We start from the raw sequence: 22840 nt of genomic DNA, 5'->3' as shown, positions 1-22840 counted from the left end.
TTATATATATTTCTATGAAGTTTCAAATACCTAGCTTAAAATAAAATTAGGACCACGACAAAATTTCAACCCCTTTTTAACCACTTTAGGGGATGAATTTTTAAACACGCTGAAATCACTTTTCTTGCATTCTAATAACATGCCTTTATGCAAAGATTCAAGTCGCGTACTTAAAAAAATGTTTGACCTCCATACAAACTTTCTACCCCTTTTTCACCACCTTAAGGGATGAATTTTCAAAAACGCTGAAATTACTTTTCTAGTATTTTAATAATATGCCTTTATACAAAGTTTCAAGTCCCGAATTCAAAAAAAATTATGATCTCCATACAAACTTTCAACTCCTTTTTCACCACCTTAGGGGATGAATTTGGAAAAACCCCTTCTTAGTGGATACTAACGTCATAAAAGCTATCTATTGTCTATCTATTCTCTCTAGGTCCAACGGTTTGGGCTGGGCGTTGATTTAAGTGAGTCAGTCAGTCAGTCAGTTAGTCAGGACTTTTACGTTTATATATATAGATAAGTATGCATTTAATCATAGAACTACTTACAATACTTATATTCAAATAATAGTCCCACCTAAACGAAGATTAAGAATTATTTATAGACCATAGTTGGGAGCTTTGGAAGTTTGTACTATAGTTGGGTGGTTATACGGTTCCTAAAATGATATGCTCTGTTCCAGGTTGTGGACGCTTGCAACAATGTAAAAATTTGAAAATTTTGAAAACAATCTGTACAGAGTAGGTTTTTTTTTTATCAGGTAGGGTTTCATGCAGCCTACCTATTATGTGTTGGCCGGTTTCGGTCACGGCACGGCGACTGGATTTGTGCCAGCTAATCTTGTCCCTGGTTAAATTAAATAATGTAAACAAAATTTCTAAATAACTAACTTGAATCAGATCCACGTATTCAAGTTCAAGAAGTTATAAAGTGTTATCCATGGCCGCTTCTGTCTTCTCTTCAGAGAAGTCGAACATTTTTCGGATATCTTTCTCGTAGCGTCCAACTTTGCTGCCGATGAAGTACGTACATATCTCTTGGGATTTCTTTGAGCGCCTAAAACGGATAGAACGCACTTAACATGTGCCGTATACTTGCTAAACATTGCCTGATGGCTTGAAAAAAAAAACAGTGGTTATCTGATTATAATGTTTAATTTAGAAAATTTTGTAAACAATCGGTGTCAGGTTCCGTTTTTAGGCTTGGCAATCTGAAGTTTCTGTCGCTGATTGTACCTCTATTTGCCCAGGGTAAGTTAAGTTATTATTATGTAGTAATGTTCTCTAATTTTGTTTTGTATGCATTCAATTCCACTTCATCCCAGTGTAGTGTAACATTGTCAAAAAACCTAAAAAAAATGTATAATTTAACATCGCAATATAAGTAAATACATCCATATCCATAAATGCGAAAATCTGTCTGTCTGTCTGTCTGTCGTTGACGCGCGGTACGCGAGCGCAGGCAACTATAACGCGTTTTGAACGCAGAGAAGAATAATCTTGATCGTTGTCGATTTCAATAGCAAGTAACATTATTTTCACATCACCTATTCGAAAAGGGAACTTTTCTTCCCTGCTAGGAGGGATCAAAGTGGCACTTTTCTTTTCAAGGACAATTTATATAGTATGAAATATTGACACAAAGACATATAAAATTAGTATGCATATAATCGATTACAATTTCTTTATAATCGATTGCGTGCATACAATTTTTCTAAATTAAATAATATTTTGTTGTAATTGTAAACAATAAATGTAATTAGCGTATTTTAAATAATTTATTGGCATATTTAAATTAAGTAAATTAATTAATTAGCGTAATATTTACAAAGAAACGTAAAAAACATTAGTTTAATAATTTTAATTTTATTTTGACATTTTAGGTCTCCTTAAACGCAGCCATACTTGTCTATGCAATTTAAAAAGTTTATGTTTAAAAAGTTTTGTTCAAATTTAATATTTCACAAAGCATAATTATGCGGTTCTGTATTGTGTATAAATTTGTAAATACTTAGTTTAAATCAATAACTTTATAATAATAAATATGTATAAGTGATATCAGTCTTCATAGTGTTCTTCCGAAGATTTGGTTCACAGGGGTAAGAGCTAATTTGTTACCAGAAAAATCAACAAAAATAATGTACTTGATTTTCATTGTTTCATTTTAGGTGTTTGCTGCTGTCTTTAAAAAGATATTAGGTACATAATTATGAGCTGTAGGTACTTTTAATTTGTCAGTACAGTCACGTCTGAAAATATCGATACGGACAAAGTGCCAGAAGTATGTTGTACCTATACTAAGGTCGTGTATACATATTTTTGGCACTTTGTCCGTATCGATCTTTGCTTAAAATAATAATGTTTTTAAACCTAATATATGTATGTAATTTTCTCATAGGTGATGTGAAAAGCAGTATGTGTCACATGGTAGCAAAATTATTTTCACCTTGGGCGTTAACACTTGAATCCCTCACTACGCTCAGGATTCTATGTTAGAATCCCTCGCTACGCTCAGGATTCTATTATAGAATCCTTCGCTTCGTTTAGGATTCAGTTGTACGCACTCGCCGTAGATATGTCATTTTGCTCCCTTGTGACACAATCTACTATTTTATTAAATTGTCTTCGGTTACCGCGATAGTTACTCATAAAATAAAACTTTGAAAATGTATTATAAATTCAATATACGCGATATAATACGTTTTCATGTCGTCCGTGTCGTTCGTTCCTCAGCGAACGATAGGGTAATCTCTCTCTATCACTCTTACATACTAAATCGAACGGATACAGTTGCGTTTCGTTCGCTACGGAGCGTAAACGGTTGGCATCTTGGCTGGACACCCTGGCCATCTGGAAAGGGAAAGACATACGGAACGCGTTTCTACTACCCATTCAGAGGCCAGCTACAGATTTGGTTTTAATGTAGACTATAGGTACCTAAACGGTTGGCATTTTGGCTAGGCACCCTGGTCATCTGGAAACCGAAAGACATAAGGAACGCGTTTCTACTACCCATTTTAGAGGCCAGCTACAGATTTGGTTTTAATGTGAATTATATTATAGATACCTAAACGGTTGGCATCTTGGCTAGGCACCTTGGTCATCTGGAAAGGAAAGACATACGGAACCCGTTTCTACTACCCATCCAGAGGCCAGCTACAGATTTGGTTTTAATGTAAACTATAGGTACCTAAACGGTTGGCATCTTGGCTAGGCACCCTGAACAGACCCGATCACCTAGGCGAAAAAAATTAATATTTGTGATATAAAATGTACCTATAAACACATTGATCACCTAAGGATCAAGATTTTCTAATCGCAGTATACACCACTTCTCGGAACTAGCTCGTTGGTTACGAACGAAACAAACGCCTGACGATCGAGCACAGGTCCGTCCCCTAAGCGCGCTCGGCGGAGACTGAGCGTGCAGTGTCGGTGCAGCGTGATTTATACGTCTTTGAAAAATATTTAAACTTACGGGAAAATAGGTTCTATAGTTATGATTTTTTTTATGGGTTCACATAAAGTTAGTTTGCTATAATATTATTTTGAGGGCAAAATGTAAGTACAATTTGCAATAAAAAAATATAATGCGACCCTGTTTTCACCGAAAAAATGAAGAAAACTCGGAAGGTATTTTATCAATTTTTTTAAATGAATCTTTGTTTTTCAATCATTTCAGCCCCTCGTACAAGATATGGTGAATTGAATTGTAATCATTCATGTATACCAAATGATTCTTGTTTACTGCAAAATTGGCAACCGAAACGACACTTCTCACTGCAAATTTTGAAAAATACTCCCAGGAAAACTCATTTATTAACCGACTTCAATTTCATAGAATAGTTCTGTATTCGGTTGTGGCTATTTTTTTTTTTTTTTTTATGTATGTTCACCGATTATTCCGAGACCCGTGGTCCGATTTGCGTAATTCTTTTTTTTTTAGGTTTAAAAAGAGAAAATGAAAACTTTAACTATTTCAGCCGCTAGTTTAGGAAATGATTATTTAAGAACGTTAACAGTTTTTTGAAAAAATACTAATAGTTACGTCGTAATGTTGAATGAAAAAGGAAGCATTTTGCAAAATATGCTCGTTTGTAGGAATAAGGCCTCTGAAAACCGCTGAACCGATTGAGTTGAAATTTGACGTAGAGATAGTTCGAGTCCCGGGGAAGGACATAGGGTAGTGATTATTCCAGAAATTGCCCTTTAGGGGGGTGGAAATTTGTATGGGGAATCAATAAGCACTAAACCGATTTACATGAAATTGGGTATGGAAGTAGTTGAGTACCGGAGACCCCAAAAATTTCCCTCTATTCTCTTCTCTTCTCCTATCATATCCTATCTTATCTTATGACATCTTACCTTACCTTATATTATCTTATCTTATCTTAGCTTACCTTACCTTACCTTATAGTACTATTTTAAATTTTAAATTTGATATCTAAGTTTTTTAAAGTTGATTGTATTTTAATTTTAATTCTAATTTTAATTTTAATTATAATATTTTAATATTTGATATGTAAATTGTATATGGATTCCGAATTGTCCGAAATAAATGATTTTTTTATTTTTTATTAAATCATTTTACGGTTTAGACTCACTTGTTTTAGTCACTCGCGCGACATGTTTCGGAGAGCGTAGTAGTGAGTACGCAACACACGGTCGTCGTGAACGCTGCTCGCACTATTAGTGCTTGAGAAAGGAGACCTAGGCTCTCCGAAACATGTCGCGCGAGTGACTAAAACAAGTGAGTCTAAACCGTAAAATGATTTAATATTAGTATGTCTCACAACAGTTTAAATTCGGTTTATTTATTTTATTTTTATTTTTTTTATTTTATATATAATATGCTCAAATTGAATAATTGCTATGAGAATTTTTCCAGGCGCTATACTTTAAGTGCCGTTACTAAGTCCACGCAGACGAAGTCGCGGGCAAAAGCTAGTATATTATATAGACATAAATTACATACCAATATATTCCTAACCATAATATTCCTTCCTAGCCTTCTTTCAATATCAACTGTATGGTTTTATTTTTTAAGTAGGCAGATAGTAGAGTAATAGGAACTGTAGTACCTATATTTACGCATATAATAATACCGATTTCGAAAATTCTCTCCTAATCTTGATTAGATGTACCTATTTGATTACAAATAAAGAGTAATCTGGTAGGTACCTAAATACAAATATCGCGCAACTACCACCAAAACCAAATACAAACAAATGTATATAAATTTTATGTTGAATTAGGTCGAATTTAAACCTAGGCCTAGGAGACCTAGGCTCTCCGAAACATGTCGCGCGAGTGACTAAAACAAGTGAGTCTAAACCGTAAAATGATTTAATGTTGAATTAGGTCATTAAAATGAATTAATATTAGTATTAGTATTTAATTTAATCATTAGTATTTCATAACTATACTCATAGATACATAAAAAAATAGTTGCCTCAACTGCAGATGAGCTAACACCGCCTTTTCATGTTCAGTGAGCCCTTTATCTGAGACATTCAAGGTGTCCTCCATTTGCTCTATGTTGAAAAATCCGCACACGTTCGTATCAACGTCTGGTTGGTTTAAGGTAAACCATGTTGCTAGTCGAGCCAGCTCCACCCCTTGATCCTACAAATCACAATATTAGTAATTAAATAATTTAGTAGTAGGTAATTATATGATATTTGTATAAAAAAATAGTACTCGAGTCGCCTTAGTCAAATTAAGTACTGTCGCGATCTATAGGTAGATTTTTGTTTCCAATATATCTGTAACTCCTGTAACCAAAAGCCTATGTCTATTTAGGTACCCATATAAGTACCATTGTACTAGACCTAAGTAGTAGCGTAGTGTGAATAGTGTGATGTGTGATGTACAAGCACAATGGAAATCCGAGAAAATCATGCACTACCTTGCAGTAATTAGACGCTCGTTGGCAAAGAGCTTTGATGTTATCACTTGCTGGGTGCCAGGGCTGCGGGCCGCGGTTGGTCAGAAGGCCCATGCCGGTAGCCGCTGCGTTTATTATGCCCACGCCTCTACTCTGCGGAATGGATATGTACGAGGAGGATGACCAGACAAGAATAGCGAGAAAGACAAACATGCTATATGTAGGTACCTACCTATCATTAAGATAGAAATTAAATTGTGCCCACAAATAAAGGTACAATCTGTAGTTGTGGGCACAATTTGTAGATACTGCAATGCAACTATCGCTAGCTCTTCAGGTTCTAACAACTATGCGTATGGTATGCGTAATCCGAGATCTAACACTTACTAGTTTTCGATACCCCCTAATAAATAGGCGTACTACTACGAATACAAGGACAAGGCATGGTATTTAAGGCTGAAACGTCCTTACTTTTTTGCTTTTAGACACCTTGCTGCACCAAAAAGCCCCACTAAATATAATATATGAACATCCGAAATGATAGGGACAATGTACACACCTTAAAGTATTTTGTGTAATTTTGTAATCGGTTGTCAACTAACGTGGATTTAGAATATGACAGAATTGTAGATAGGTGGATGTCAGACTCTTCAATTATCTCCTTCATCAAATCTAAATCATAGTCAGCTACTCCGATATATCTGGCTTTGCCATCTTTCACAGCTCTGTCCAATGCTGGCAAGGTTTCTTTTAGAATGATTGAAATGTCCGGTGCAAAAGTGATATCGTGCATCTGAAAAACGAAAACAAAATTATAGATAAAGAAGTGTGCTTGTCTATGTCTGTTTACAAATTATCCTGTTTGAAACTTAAATCGGCGGGCAAGAAGTAGTTTGGGACTGATGACGATTCTCAGCACTCCTTTGATGACTTTAGTAATAATTTAAATATTAAGCTTGACGACAAGACAATTTCAAGAAAGTTAAAAGACCGTACAAGTTTCATTCGATTTTCCGATGAGGTAATTTTTTGATGAATTCTTGTACTTTTCCAAGTTAAGCCGCGGCCGACCAAGAGCAGTTGAAGGCACTAAAAGTCAGCTACCCCCACAGAGTAGGTAGGTATTTTATATTTTTATTATCAGGTAGGGTTTCATGCAGCCGGCTACCGGACTATTATGCCTTGGCCGGTTTCGGTCACGGCACGGCGACTGGGTTTGTGCCAGATAATCTAGTCCTTGATTAAATTAAAAAATGTAAGCAAAATTTAGAATAGAATAGAATAGAATAGAACATTTTTATTCAACATCACATGAAATGGCAGAGTTAACAGATAGCGTAGTACATTTTTTATAGATAAACCTTAAATTTAGACTTACAAAACTAAGAAATTGAGTTGCACATCAGAGACAAATATTCATGCGTGTTAAATAGGAGCTTGCCTCAGCATAATGTTGCAGTGTATTTACTACAACGCTGGTTTTCAGGCAGACCCTTGATACATTATCCCTTACTCGCTGTTAGTCGAAAACTAAATGGCTTAGAATTATGTTAACATGTATGTATGAGTGTAAACTATGTTTTAGAATTTGGACAGAACAATTGCTGGTATAGTGTGTAAGCAGAATTTAATAGTTACATATGTATTAAAGGAAGTATATAAGCTGTTACGGGTTGACAAGGGAATTAATAAAGGCCACAGTGAAATTATTAACAATATTTATTAAGACTAACTAAACTATCTTATAACACTAAATGTTGGACGCCAGGTGAGTTTCCGTCTGGTGACCGACGAGGTACTCAACCAAACCGCTGCCAATGCAAAAGCTAGCTCCGTCGTTTATTCTCTTATAATAATTATAGCCGTACACCAAAAGGGCATGACGTTAAGCTAAAACAAAACACAATTAACATTACTCTCCGCTACAACACTAAATAGCTAATATTATCGACTATTTTCAAATTAAACACTCCACTACTCTTAGTACTAAAACTTACCCCTTTGATGTAGTTAAGACGGCCACTCACAATACAAAAATATATCAACGTCCGCTGGTAGGATGTCCGGATTATTTCGATACACAATTATTTCGATAATTACATTTACAATCCTAAATCACAAACCGAGCGGAGGATGTCTATGTCTACATTACTTGCCGTTGCAAGTTTAAATGCCAGTCTTCTTTTCTCGTACTGACCGCAAACCTGATGTTTTAAATTGCATATTATCCCCCGATAATACAAACGAAAAAACATACAAAAAGCTCCCCCGTTCTGGGGATCGAACCTCAGTCCTCTAACTTACGAGTCCAGCTTGCGTGCCACTGGACCACGGTGAGTTATGACGAGCGGCCGTAAATAGGTGATCAGTTGCAGCGCCTTTATACTACAGCACCTTATTACAAAGACGGAAGGCCTATTATCGATTGAACCAATCGATACCAATAAACTGAAGTAGGCTTAGTAACAACATAACATGCCCCGTCCCTCAATAAAAATAAATAAATTTATTTATTTATTTATTTTTTTACATAGTAGGGTTTCAAATCTTTGATATGCCATACACCTATGTTCTTGCCATGAGCATTATTTAATCTAAACACAATATCAGAAAGTTTTTCCACTACGACAGCCCTGTCAAATTTTGGAGCTAATTTTGCCATAAATTTATTACTGGCCTTAGACAAATGTTTGGTTCTTCTCCAGACTATATCACCCACCTCAAAGGTTGCCTCTCTTGTTTTTTGGTTATATCGATAACTACTTTTGAGATGTGCGTTTTTTATTTTATCTTGCACCTCTCTGAATATAGCCCTTCTTTCTTCCAGACTGTTGAGATAAGGTCCCGTATTAATGGCGACACTATCGGTTGGAATAACTATCGGTTGAGCTGACGGCATGGGAGCTAAATTCGAGACCGTAGTTTCCCTACCTAGAAATAAGTATGAAGGAGTTCGCCCCGTAGTCTCATGAACTGCCGTTCTGATTGCATGACCTAACTCGTTTATGTTGCTATCCCATTCATTATGTTTCTTGGATGTTATATAAGAAGAAATCATTGTCCCTACCACGCGATTCACCCTCTCGGTTGGATTGCTCTGCGGATGATAATGTGGAGTGTACCTAATTTCTATACAGTATTTTGCAGCTAAGTCCTTAAATGAATGTGACTCATACTGTCTTCCATTATCACAAACGATTACTTTTGGTGCACCAAGTAATAAAAATAGTTTTTCTAGAGTCGCACATTTTATCCGCCTTGCCCGTACGCAGAGGAAATAAAACGGTGAACTTACTGAACAAGCAAGTTACTACTAATAACATGGTGTTACACTTCTTACTCTTTGGAAAGGGACCCATAAAGTCCATGGCTACTACTTCCCAAGGCCACTTTACTTCTCTGTGCTGCCCCATATGACCTAAAGGCAGCTCTTGGGAAACTTTACGACTGGCACAACATTCACACGCCCTCACATATTGTTTCACGTCATCTAACAAGTTGGGCCAAAAAAATTTCTGCTTAATCCTGAAGTATGTTTTCCTTATCCCTAAATGTCCAGAAGTGGGAATGTCATGACACTCTTGTAGAACCTTCTGGCGTAGCGGCTCTGGCACGAAAAGTTTCCACATATCTTCGTCATTAGGAAATTCCTTCATTGGAACTTTTTTAAACAGGAGACCATCGCTAACCATCCATCCAGTTTCTTGCCCCTCAGTAGCTACCTTCGCCACCTTATTCCTATACCAGGTGTCTTTGTGACTATCTAGGATTTCTAACACGTCAATTTCATCTGTCTGAGGTACACCTCGAGATAACGCATCAGGAACTATGTGACATTTTCCCGGTCTGTGAATGATATCAAAGTCGAATTGCTGTAGCTTCATAGCCCAGCGTGCCAATCTGCCATGAGGGTCTTTCATCTTATGAAGCCAAAGTAGCGCGCTATGATCCGTCACAACCGTGAAATGAGTCCCATCAATGTACGGCCTAAATTTTTCTATTGCAAAAACGACACTCAGTAGTTCCCTTTCTGAAGCCGAATATTTTGCCTCTGTATCAGTTAGTTTCCGACTTAAATAAGCTATCGGCTGGTCAACTTCGGCCACTCGCTGACAAAGAACAGCTCCGATGCCTGTACTGGAGGCGTCACACTGAACGACGAACGGCTTCGTGTAATCGGGACACGTCATCACCGGTGTTGAAGTTAACAAGGTCTTTAGGCTTAACCAGGCTGTTTCAGCTTCCTCAGTCCAGTCCAACTTCTTCTTCTTTCCCTTGGTCAAGTCGTGTAGTGGAGCTGCCACCATTGCAAAGTCCTTAACAAAGCGCCTGTACCAACTTGCAAGCCCTATAAACCTCTTCAATTCCGTAAACGTTTTGGGTCTAGCAAAGTTTAATATGGCTTCCACCTTTTCCGGGTCTGTTCTAAGACCATCCTTGTCTACGATGTATCCAAGGTATCTTAGATTAGGCCTAGCAAATTTACACTTTGGATAAGTTAATTAATTGTTAGGTTAGCCTTCTTCAAAACCGTCATAACTTTCCTTAATAGGCGTAAGTGCTCTTCGAATGTCGCCGAACATATAACAATGTCGTCGAGATAGGCCCAGACTTTGCCTTCCTCAGCTTGAAACAGAATGTCCATAAGTCTTTGCTGAGTCTGAGACGCGTTCACTAACCCAAACGGCATCACCTTAAAATGAAACAGCCCTCTGCCCGGAACCGCGAAAGCTGTTTTCTCTTTGCTACCTTCCTCTAGTCGAATTTGCCAAAAGGCAGATTTTAAATCGATAGTACTCAAGAATTTAGCATTACGTAAACTGTCCAATATATTTGCGACTCTAGGCAAAGGGTACGTATCTCGTTTGGTAACCTTATTTAGCTGTCTGCTATCCAGACATAATCTGTTTTCGCCATTAGGCTTTTTAACGATTAGCACCGGCGAGCACCAAGAGCTGTAAGATGGTTCTACTACGTCTTTGGCCAGCATGTCATCCAATTCCTTTTCAATCGCTTGCTTTACAATAGGCGAGAAATTGTACTGCTTTTGATGTATCGGCTTACTTCCCCCAGTGTCTATACTATGTTTTAAGATGTCCGTTCTCCCTAACCCATTTCCGACTGAGTTCTTCATCTCTTCTATCAATACTTCCAAACACCCCTGCTGACTCGAAGTGAGGTTTTCTCTAGCTATGATTACCGGCGCGTTTGTTACCGTAATCGCAGCTAATTCCACCTTTTTATCTATGCTTTTACCCCTAAACCGCAATCCAATGCCGAACTCATCAAAAAAATCTTGGCCCAAGACAAAATCCTGCTTTAAGGCTGGCATGACCATAACCGGAATTACCTTAAACTGATTGTCGAAGTTTATGGGCACATCAACTACTTCCGTGATCGGGTGTGCCACTCCATCAGCCACTGACATCTCAATCGGATCCCTCTTAACGGCTTTTAACCCAAGTCTCGTAAGAGTCTCTGCAAATCTTGCATTAGTAACCGTGCGACATGCTCCACCATCGAGCAATCCCACGCAATCATAACCTAAAATACTTAAAACTACATAATTTCTATTATCATTACTCTTTTTTACTACTAACGGGCACAAATCACCATCATTATGGGCGAAGAAGTTCTTTATTGTGTCCAACCATGTTTGCCACTCACAACTTTCACGTCCTAGGGAGAAATTCAGTTGGCAAGACTCGAACTTCCCCCTTGCTCTTTTCCCTGGCAACCACAATCTTTTGTTGTTGTTCCAAACTTCCCACATCTGTAGCAAAATAATCGCTGTTTCGGCATCGAACACTGCCTGAAAACGTGACCACCTTCTCGACAGTTCCAGCAACGCCTTACTGCCTGAACCGGTCCCTGGCCCTGTGTTGGCTTGATTTCTGCAATCTCTCCTACCCGTTTATCTGCTCCGTCTACACTATTTGCCACACCTCTATACGCCAGATCCGGCTCCAAGACATTCACAGACACTTTGGGTTGCTCAAAACTATCACAGTTCAACTTCGTTCGTTCCACAATTCTCAGCACGTTTATCATATCCGCAAGTGTATCAAAGTTATCCCTACAGATGGCACGCTGGAAGTAAGGTGATAAATTTTTCTGAATTATCTGGACCTTTTCACGCTCCGTGACCCTGTTAGGCAAACGGTTAAACATGTTCTGCATCACAGCAATATATATCAGAACCGTCTCGTCACCTCCTTGAGTCCTTGCCCGTATCTCCGCTAAAAGCTCCTCCTGATAATACGGTCTCTGGAACGCACGCTTCAGAAGAATGACCAACTCATTCCAACTATTTGCATATTCCTTATTGGCCCTAAACCAGACTAAAGCGTCCCCTTCAAAAAAGTCAATCGCGGAACGCCATAAGTCCATGTCATTTGCATTCCTAGCTTCCTTTAACTCACTTACTCGTTCCAAGAAGGCGTTCACGCTCATTTTATTTCCTCCCGCGAATTTAAGACCCCACTGATGCACCGGCACTAACTTCCGTTTTGGTAGCACATCATCCTCATTAATGGTCGAATGACGCATCAACCTAGATCTAGTACCTCTATTCTGCTCCCACTGATCAGCTGAAAACGCAACACTCCTATCACACCTATCCAAAACCTCCCCGTGCCCGCACTCCACTTTACTCGCCGAAGCGCCCCCTGCTTCCTTAGGAACACCAGCTGCACCAGCTTGACCCTCCAAGTTTTGTATAATTAAACGCCCTAAATCGCCTAAAGTGTTCTGTAATGTCTCTTTATCGTCTACAGTCAGGTCCTCGCCCTCTATAATGTCGTCCTGCCCTTCCAGCTTATCTACCAGAACCTGACACTGCTGTAGTAAGCCCTCCTTGCGACTGCCCTCATCCTCGGTCACCTGTTTCATTAAAGATAACCTGTTTTGAACGTGATAAAGTCTGGAGATCAACCGTTTAAACAAAGTCCTATCTGGTTTGCCAGTCAACTCTGCGATGTAATTTGACAGAACCTGCAGTTTTGCCGAACACACTTCAAGGTCATACTGAACAGAACCTGACTTGTGTGCCTTAAGTTCTAAACCTGAACCTTTGTCCAGCTCTGAATGCATTAGTTCCGCCAACAGCCTTTTCATGACCGGCACTGTCGCTGATTTTAAAACAATACCTCGGCTTGCGAGCTCAAACTCCAGTTCATCCTTCAATAAAAAATTTGGATCCATTCTTAATAGAATTCACAAACAAAAATCAGTAATTAGGATAAAAAAAATACGCAAGACAATCTGCGAATAGCCACACTGATAAAAAAAACAATTTTAACCAGATTAACATTAACCGTAGCAATAATTTTTACGAAAATGCAACAAGTCACAATGTAATTCCCCTAAATTACTTATCTAAGAAACTATTTTAATAACAATTATATTAATACTATCTTAATATTCTTAATACAAAATCAAAACCACCTAATCATCAACTATACTTTAACTATGAAAAAAAAAACTATAATTAAAAATTACAACGCGAGGATTACGATGCAAAAATTGAAATTCACCTCAACGACCTTTGGACCTGTGACGGCCGCTTGCCAATCAACCGTTTCTTTCTTTTTTTACGTTAGGCGCCAAATTGTTACGGGTTGACAAGGGAATTAATAAAGGCCACAGTGAAATTATTAACAATATTTATTAAGACTAACTAAACTATCTTATAACACTAAATGTTGGACGCCAGGTGAGTTTCCGTCTGGTGACCGACGAGGTACTCAACCAAACCGCTGCCAATGCAAAAGCTAGCTCCGTCGTTTATTCTCTTATAATAATTATAGCCGTACACCAAAAGGGCATGACGTTAAGCTAAAACAAAACACAATTAACATTACTCTCCGCTACAACACTAAATAGCTAATATTATCGACTATTTTCAAATTGAACACTCCACTACTCTTAGTACTAAAACTTACCCCTTTGATGTAGTTAAGACGGCCACTCACAATACAAAAATATATCAACGTCCGCTGGTAGGATGTCCGGATTATTTCGATACACAATTATTTCGATAATTACATTTACAATCCTAAATCACAAACCGAGCGGAGGATGTCTATGTCTACATTACTTGCCGTTGCAAGTTTAAATGCCAGTCTTCTTTTCTCGTACTGACCGCAAACCTGATGTTTTAAATTGCATATTATCCCCCGATAATACAAACGAAAAAACATACAAAAAGCTCCCCCGTTCTGGGGATCGAACCTCAGTCCTCTAACTTACGAGTCCAGCTTGCGTGCCACTGGACCACGGTGAGTTATGACGAGCGGCCGTAAATAGGTGATCAGTTGCAGCGCCTTTATACTACAGCACCTTATTACAAAGACGGAAAGCCTATTATCGATTGAACCAATCGATACCAATAAACTGAAGTAGGCTTAGTAACAACATAACAAAGCTTATGATAGATAGATATGAGTGCAAAAATACTTAATATAGATAAAAATAAATAAAGACATAAGGTGCATAGATATAATCATTTTAAATATGACGGCGTGGGTCTAGTACCAAGAGGTAGCGAGTTTTGTATTGCTAAAAGATATTGTTTAAACCGCAATTTAAAACTACTTATTGTATTTAAGTTTTTGAGGGGTGGAGGTATATTATTCCAGCATTTCGTTGCTGTATATTTGAAGCTACCTCGAAATGCAGCAGTATGGTGACGTGGTAATACCAACTCGTCACAAACCGATCTGATGCCATACAAACTCGACCTGCTTGCGCGCCAAGTGAACTTATCGAACAGATACTCTGGCTCTGATGTTTTAAAAACTCCAAACAACAAAGATGTCAGGTGCAGTTCTCTGCGAAATGCCATTTTGAGAATACCTGCTGAGTTCAAATAAGGTGTCACATGCTCTCGTGGCGGAATTCCGAAGCAATAACGAGCACATGCATTCTGCACTCTCTGCACTATACGATCAGTGCGGGCTAGTAAACGTGGACCGTAGACTATGTCCGCATAATCAAATTTAGAAAGTACTAAAGAATTACAAAGTTTGATTCGCAGATCGACGCTGATAAAATTCCGAATTCGATATAGTATTGTGAGTCTATAAAATGCGTTTCTTGTAATTTCCGCAATATGCCCATCGAAACGCAAAGATTCATCCATTATTAATCCCAGATTGCGTGCCTCCGATACACGTTCTACTTCTTCTCCCGAGATTATAACTGAAAGATTGAAGAGAAAATTTGTAAGTAACTTAACTTGAATCAGATCCACGTATTCAAGTTCAAGAAGTTTTAAAGTGTTATCCACGGCCGCTTCTGTCTTCTCTTCAGAGAAGTCGAACATTTTTCGGATATCTTTCTCGTAGCGTCCAACTTTGCTGCCGATGAAGTACGTATCTCTTGGGATTTCTTTGAGCGCCTAAAACGGATAGAACGAAATTAACATGTGCCGTATACTTGATAACATTGCCTGATGGCTTGAAAAAAACAGTGATTATTTGATTAACAGCTGAATGGTCGACTTTTTCCAATTATAAGGAAGTGAATAGATAATTACATATAGACAGCTGCTGAATTGCTATAGGCATGAAAGGACATAAAGACCATATCGTTAATTATGGGTACATCAGATGAAACCTGGTCTAACTATTTATATTACTATGAATACATGTGTAATATTTGTATTACTATGTTCTTAGGGTATGGTCTGAGGGTATTTTTACGGTATATCTGATATAAGGTTTTTTATTTTTATTTTAGGGACTTTATGATGCTTTTAATATCGCGTAGCAAATATAATTTTACCAAGCCTATCGATCTTAGTTTGAGACTATTTCTCCGACTCCTTGGTCCGATTTAAAGAAACAAAAGGTTAATATGCTGCCAAAACATGTTATCTAAGGGTCCTCTTCATGATTGCTCAATTGAGCATCCACAAAATAAATGTGTAAATGTGGTGAATTTATATTTTTACATAAAAACGACTTTTCACGCAACATTTTGGATTCCCGTCAATTTCTGACGCAAGCGGAATGAAGCAGACAGCTAAAATAATCTACCAAAAACCAAAGCCTTCATGGCGTTAAACCATGACAAGAGCAGGTCGATAGAAACACTCCATCAAAAACATAAATGTGAAATGAGAGCCAAGTTTAATATATTAGTTTAAACGGTAACATAATTCCAACCACTTCAATAAATACCACATACGCTAGTAGACAATTTGTCTATAAATCCGGCAAATTATACAATGTCATACATAAGCACTTAAATATATATCACTTACCATTTTATGAATGTAAAAAAATTATAACAGACTGGCTTAAATGTAAGAGTTATTATGATACAGAAAACTTAATTCAAAATGTTTTAGGAACCTAAACACACACACACACACACACACACACACGCACACGCACACGCACACGCACACGCACACACGCACACGCACGCGAACACACACACACACACACACACACACACACACACACACACACACACACACACACACACACACACACACACACACACACACACATTACACACACACACACAGACACACACGCACACTCATATGGACTTGCAAGTCCATCTTCTCATTAGGTTAAATTAAGCTATAAGCTTGTGTTCATTTTTATTTCTTTAAATTTATATTTATATTTTAAAACCATTTATTACCAATTTTAAGGAAGAGCGGTGCCTCTTAACACAGGTATTTTCTTACTTAAAAAGAGGCACCAACGCTTACCTGTATAAGTAATTCTTAAACGAAATAAACAATTTTTCATTTTTTCATTTTCATTTTCATATATATGCCTTGGTTGTTGAATTCAACGACAAAATAAGTGAGATCTAAATGGGTGCCAAGTTCAATGGTCAGTCGAACCTTAGGCTTCAATATATTATCCTAAGTATTAATAAAAACTTTTATAAAAAAAAGATAAACCGACTTCAAAAAGGATGAAATAAAATATTATTCTTTTTAAGGTTCCGTGTTTAAGTATATGCGTTACCAACTGATATGTTTGAAGTCGGTGCCAAGCCAAATTTTAAACCATATATTCATAGGGATTTTGGTGCAATTCGATAAAGATGCGGCTATATAAGTATGTACGTTGGATTACCTAATGCAGCGTACTACGTAGGCGAACAACACGCGAATGCGAAGCGGCGCGGCACGGCGCCTTAATTAATCCTTTGATACCTATATAGAAGTGTCCTGCGTGGGCGATCTCGTTGCGAACGCGAACGCATTGGGCCGGCCGCGCCGTGCCGCGTCGCTTCGCTTCGCGTTCGCGAGTGTTCGCCTATGTAAGACGCAGCGTTACACGACGACAATAAACGAACTTTATGTACAGCGGCAGCGCAGTTCGTACCATGCTTGTCGGCACGTTAGTGTAAATGTAATACGTTTTGACGTCGTATTTTTTTAAAGAGCATTTCTAACTAATTATTGAACAGTCATAGCACGCAAGTGTGGGATTGGGACTGAGTTATTTTCTGTCGCTTATCCAGAGGACTACATTTCAAAATATAAAACAATTCAAGGAACCTTCATGCAAAATTTCAGCTAAAGCGGTTCAGTTGTTTAGCCATGAAAAGGTAACAAAGAGGCAGACATAATTGCTTTCACGTTTATAATATTTGTACAGTTGTAATGGGATTTATAGCATAAAGCTGATTATTTTTGACTGGTATTGTTACTACTTGGAGTACTTGGCTTGGCACCGACTTAAAAAATATCAGTTGGTAACGCATATACTTAAACACGGAACCCTAAAAAGGATAATATTTTATGTCATCCTTTTTGAAGTCGGTTTATCTTTTTTTTATAAAAGCTTTTATTTTTCCATTTTTAGTTGTAAGACATTGTTAAGAGCGTGACACATGAATGAAAAACATAATCATGTTTAACTGTAAATTCGTAAACTTTATTAAATAATCAGAATTTTGCTCGAGTCCGTCTGGGAAATCATTCCTGTCACTAAATCCATTCTCCGCCCCGCCACTGACCCAATCCCTCAAACCCCCCGTTCACTCAACCTCACAGCACATCAACCCCTGATCACTGAACCCCTCGACCCTAAACCACCAACCCTTCAACCGCCATTCCCCGACCCCTAACCCCAGACCCCTTAACTCCTAACCCTAACCCCCAATCCCTTAACTCCCAACCCCTCAGTCCCCGACCCATCAACTCACCCCCCCTCAACCCCCAACCTCAAACCCCCCAAACACTAATACCCTCTAACTTCACCTCTCAGTCTCTTTGGTTGTTATCAACACTACCTACATCAAAAATCATAATACACATACGAGGGACGTTATCAGTAGCCTTACCACGAGTTTGACATTGATATATTCGCTATCGTGTGCGTAACTTACTGTTTATGCATCTCGCTCGTACTGGCGTATTAGTGTACAAAGTAAGTTACGAAGAATATTTAGTGCCAAACTCGTGGTTAGGCTACAGTTGCACTACATCAAATTAGTGGTTTTGGTGAGGAAATGCTTGAGTTACTTTAGAAAACACCGAAATTACCATACACGTGCCTTTAAAAATTGAGGAGTTCCCTCAATTCCTCACGGATTCCATCATCAGATCAAAACCAAAAATATTACGAAAACACCTTGGAGAGGTAACTTCTTTCAAACAGAAAAAGAATAACTCAAATCGGATCATGGGTGCCGGAGTAATCGCTGAATTCATTATCATCAAAACAATCATCATCGTCAGCTCCACTTCATCAAATTGGTGGTTTTCGAGAAAAAAATGCTCAAGTTGCTTAAGAAAACGACCAAATCACCATACATGTGCCTTTAAAAATTGAGGAGTTCCCTCAATTCCTCAGAACAGCACCAGATTAATGTGGAACCACCTTGGAGGTAGTTCCTTTCAAACAAAAAAAGAATTGTTCAAGTCGGACCACGGGTCTCGGAGTAATCGCTGAACATCCTACATTAAAAAAATCATCATCGCTATCTTCAAAACAATCATCATCATCAGGTTCACTTCATCAAATTGGTCGTTTTCGAGAGAAAATGCTCAAGTTGCTTATGAAAACACCCAAATCACCATACATGTGCCTTTAAAAATTGAGGAGTTCCCTCAATTCTTCAGGGATCCCATCATCAGATCAGAACCAGATTAATATGGGACCAACTTGGAAGTAGCTCCTATCGAACAAAAAAAGAATTACTCAAATCGGACCACGGGTCTCGGAATAATCGGTGAACATACATAAAAAAAATAGCCACAACCGAATACAGAACCTCCTCCTTCTATGAAATTGAAGTCGGTTAAAAAGAAATGATACTTTGAGTTGTTATAGGATTTTTTATGTTGTTATAAATAAATTTCAGGACTGACCATTGAACTTCGCACCCATTTAGATCTCACTTCTTTTGTCGTTGAATTCACAACCAAGGCATATATAATATATTGAACTTGGCTCTCATTAAGCACTAATTAAACATATGTTTAAGTAATTGTACCCATAATTAACGATACGGTCTTTAACAGCAAGTTTACCGCGCGTACCCACTATAGGATGTACACTCAGCGTCAAATACTTTGTAGCAACCAAAGTAGTCAACTATTTGTCCACTTTGACTGTTACAGAGTTTTCGACGCTGAGTGTACCAGAACCAGTGTAATAAACCAATTTATGCCACATAATAAACGCAATCATTAGTGTGCGTAGATAATTAGACTAATTAGATATGTAATGATTAAATTATGCTTACATAATCTTCTGATAAATTGTGGTGACAGTGACAAGATCAGCTTAGTGCTTATCTTGGAAACCAAATATTAATATATAGTATGAGCAAAATAAAGATGTACCACGTACCTTGCCTATAACTTTCTCTGAACTTCCCTGACCGTACCACGGCCCAGTTTCCAAGTAGTTTACTCCAAAACTTAGAGTTTCCTTAATAAGTTGTAGACTTTTTTCTTCATCAAATGATCTGGAATGAAGTCAACCACTTGGTTAAAAAAGGTTAATCAATTTATTCGAAATATTGAGAAAGAATAATATACTTAAGTTGTTTTAAATTTAATAGTTGCGCCATACAATATAAATCGCGACAAATCGAACGCTATCAATTCATGCTTTTCATGTGTACACTCCAAATAAAAACAATATATAAAAAAAAAACTAACAGATACAATTACCTATAAGTAGTATACATAATTTATCAGTATACATAAATGGCTTTATAGTGATAAACGACTGTTTACTCCCAGAGAAGTTTGAGAAATTAATGATAATGATTGTCTACTCCTATCACTGTCACAAACCAAATAAAATGTCATGTGCTGCTGTGTGTACTGACGTATATTTCGAAGAAGAAGTTGCATCTGTTTCTATATAATTTTATAAAAACCTTACGTAAATTTTCTTATTAGGGTGCTTTGGGATAAATTCGAAAATGGGGATAAGTCGAAAATCACACATTTCTACTAAACAATTTCTACACTGGCACCACCTGTCATGACGCCATGTTTATCTGCCCCCCGCTTCAGTTCACTTCGCATCGCTAGTCGTGAGCGCACGTTTGCTGCGGTCGATTAAATAAAAAAAGTGCGATTTAGTGCCTTATGAGGACTTTCGAAATTACCCCATAGCACATAACTCGGGAACCTGATAAGTCAAATCATTGTTCGTTTGTTTTTACGTTAGATTGTTATTTTTGTCGTATTAATGAGTACAGCATAACGGTCTATCTGTAGTTTTAAAAAAGCATTCGAATTTACCCCACGGGGGAACTTTGAATGAATGTACTTTCGAAATAACCCCAAACTAGGTTTTCATAGTCCATTATTAGAGGTTGTCAACCCAGGAATTAACATGACGTTACGGTTATTGTGGTTTTCACATTTCTGTCCTTTTCAGGTTCTGGTCGCCTGATACGTATAGTATGAATCTTCTCAAATGATTTTTACGCCTAAGACGGTAATCTGTTAAACAAAAACGGTTGTGTGAGCGGTCGGCCATTGTCCAAGCTCAAAGTAATTACGACAAAACATAATATGACGTTTCGGTGCTAAACGATTTGTAAATAGTTAGGTATAGGATATATTCGACATATTTTTAGGCGAGTGTAGAGTACATATGTTAAGGTTTGGGCTCGTAAGTCAGAACCTAAGAAGTATTCCTTCCAAGTAATGAGATCTTTGCTAAATTGGATATATTGGTCAACGGTTTAATACGTTGCTTTAATACCTTGCTTGATTTTGGAAATAAATGTAAATAAAAAAAAAAAAAAATTGGAAACCATTTTTTAAGGAGTGGGTAATTTCGAAAGCAAGTGGGGTAATTTCGAAGGTCTGTAGAATAGTTATTTACGATACAAGTGCGGAAAAGAGGAAATTCGAAACGAGTGGCGATAAATTTAAACACGACCGCAGGGAGTGTTTTAAATCGACACAAGTTGCGAATTACCTATTCGCACGTGTATCGTACAACGTTTTACAGTACATATGGCCCTTTAAACTTTCGACATATGCACGAAAAGTGCTCTTTATGCACTAGTGCGAGAAAGTAGCACCATGTGAACTGTAAAAAAATGTTTCTAACTCTAGCATGATTGCGACAGTTTTGTTTTGCCGCGTAACTTCCGAGCTCTGATATTGTTACCAAGTCGTTTCATTCCGACTTCGAACTTATAAGTACCTTCGAAACTATTGCTCGGGCTGTAATCTATTTAGGGTTCTCCTCTGTCCGTCTGTCTGTCACCAGGCTGTATCTCATGAACCGTGATAGTTGAAATTTTCACAGATGATCTATTTCCGTTGCCGCTATAACAACAAATACTAAAAAGTGCGGAACCCTTGGTGAGCGAGTCCGACCCGCACTACTCCGGTTTATTTATTGACTTTAATTTATTGGAATTTACGGAACAGTGCAAGTTTCACCAAAATCTGTCCAGTAATTTTCAAGGAATGGAATATTAAATGTAAGTGTGATGGCGCAGCTTAGTTGATCCATACTTCATACAAGTTATTTTATACAAAAACAAACCTCTGGACTCGGGTAAGATTGTGATGTTAGGTAGGTACATTAGGTACATTACATACCTACCTACTAAAAGTGAAGTTAAAACAAACGACTGTAAGAAAACATGGACTAAAGATACTTAAAAGTGATAACGCTGTTATAAATAGTTAAATACATCGTATAAATTAAACACTAGGTATTAGGTAAATAATCATTTATAAACATTAAATCGGCTTCATTTTATATGGATGCAAGTAGAATTCATCAGGTAGTTACTTACCCGTAAATGTTGCTGAAAGATGCTCCTCCCATGCTAACATGGGAAACCTTCATATCAGTATTACCTAAAATATTGTATTTCATTTTAAATTAAAATGTTTGTGTTAGAAACGGACCGTACGCCCACTACTCCCACTAGCAACTCGCTTGCGGGTCAGCACAGTGGTCACGTTCGCATTCGGCGAGATAAGCAAGAATCTTAAAGCGAGGTTTAGACTAGCAAGAACTTGAATGCAATTTTCATTACATTGCGGTATCTGATAAACATTTTAAATGCAGTTTACCTTAGTAGTCAGCAATGTAACGTAAATTGCATGCAAGTTCTTGCTAGTCTAATCCTCGCTTAACAATAATAATAATAAGCCCGCAGGGCAGCTTGGGGCGAGCTGTTGGGGAGTAACGACCCTACGGACGCGAGTGCTCCCGAGAGTCGGTCAGGGTCTCCGCCTCCGGCGTGTCATCCTCGGTCGGAGTAGACCCCAATGGGACCCGCAGGGGCCGCAGGACTCTCAGCTCTGGCTTGCTTGATTGGCCGTCCAGAGGGGCCGTCCGTCCGTCTGTCTGTCAAGACCCTCTATCTCGGGACCGCGTGGAGGAATCGAGTTGAAATAAGTACCAAATGCTCAGGTCTACAGTCCCTTGAGGCTGTGAAAATATCAAACTTTTAAGTTAAGAGTCCATTA

At 38.0% G+C, this 22840-nt stretch overlaps 1 protein-coding gene across 1 annotated transcript; it reads right to left on the bottom strand.

Moving 5' to 3' along the window:
- Nucleotides 1-1197: 1197 nt before the first annotated feature.
- Nucleotides 1198-22280, bottom strand: LOC134755092 (uncharacterized). The gene is made up of 7 exons (XM_063691570.1): nt 22159-22280; nt 19728-19845; nt 15131-15292; nt 6452-6685; nt 5914-6045; nt 5458-5630; nt 1198-1354 (listed from the first exon to the last, which is right to left on the bottom strand). Exons 1-7 carry the CDS (start codon nt 22239-22241, stop codon nt 1273-1275), a joined length of 984 nt encoding a protein of 327 aa, XP_063547640.1. The 5' UTR covers nt 22242-22280; the 3' UTR covers nt 1198-1272.
- Nucleotides 22281-22840: the final 560 nt, after the last annotated feature.

Source organism: Cydia strobilella, chromosome Z (assembly GCF_947568885.1).
Source record: "Cydia strobilella chromosome Z, ilCydStro3.1, whole genome shotgun sequence".
Classification (NCBI taxonomy): domain Eukaryota; kingdom Metazoa; phylum Arthropoda; class Insecta; order Lepidoptera; family Tortricidae; genus Cydia; species Cydia strobilella.
Note: the sequence above shows the minus strand (reverse complement) of the source record. Positions and strands in the feature narration are given on the sequence as shown.

Excerpts from the sequence above, each read along its gene's own strand:
- LOC134755092 (XM_063691570.1), bottom strand. The coding sequence starts at position 22,241 with ATGAAATACAATATTTTAGGTAATACTGATATGAAGGTTTCCCATGTT. Across the intron at positions 19,846-22,158 it reads TCTTTCAGCAACATTTACGG|ATCATTTGATGAAGAAAAAA; the intron begins GTAAGTAACTAC and ends ACTTCATTCCAG. Across the intron at positions 5,631-5,913 it reads GAGCGTCTAATTACTGCAAG|GATCAAGGGGTGGAGCTGGC; the intron begins GTAGTGCATGAT and ends TGTGATTTGTAG.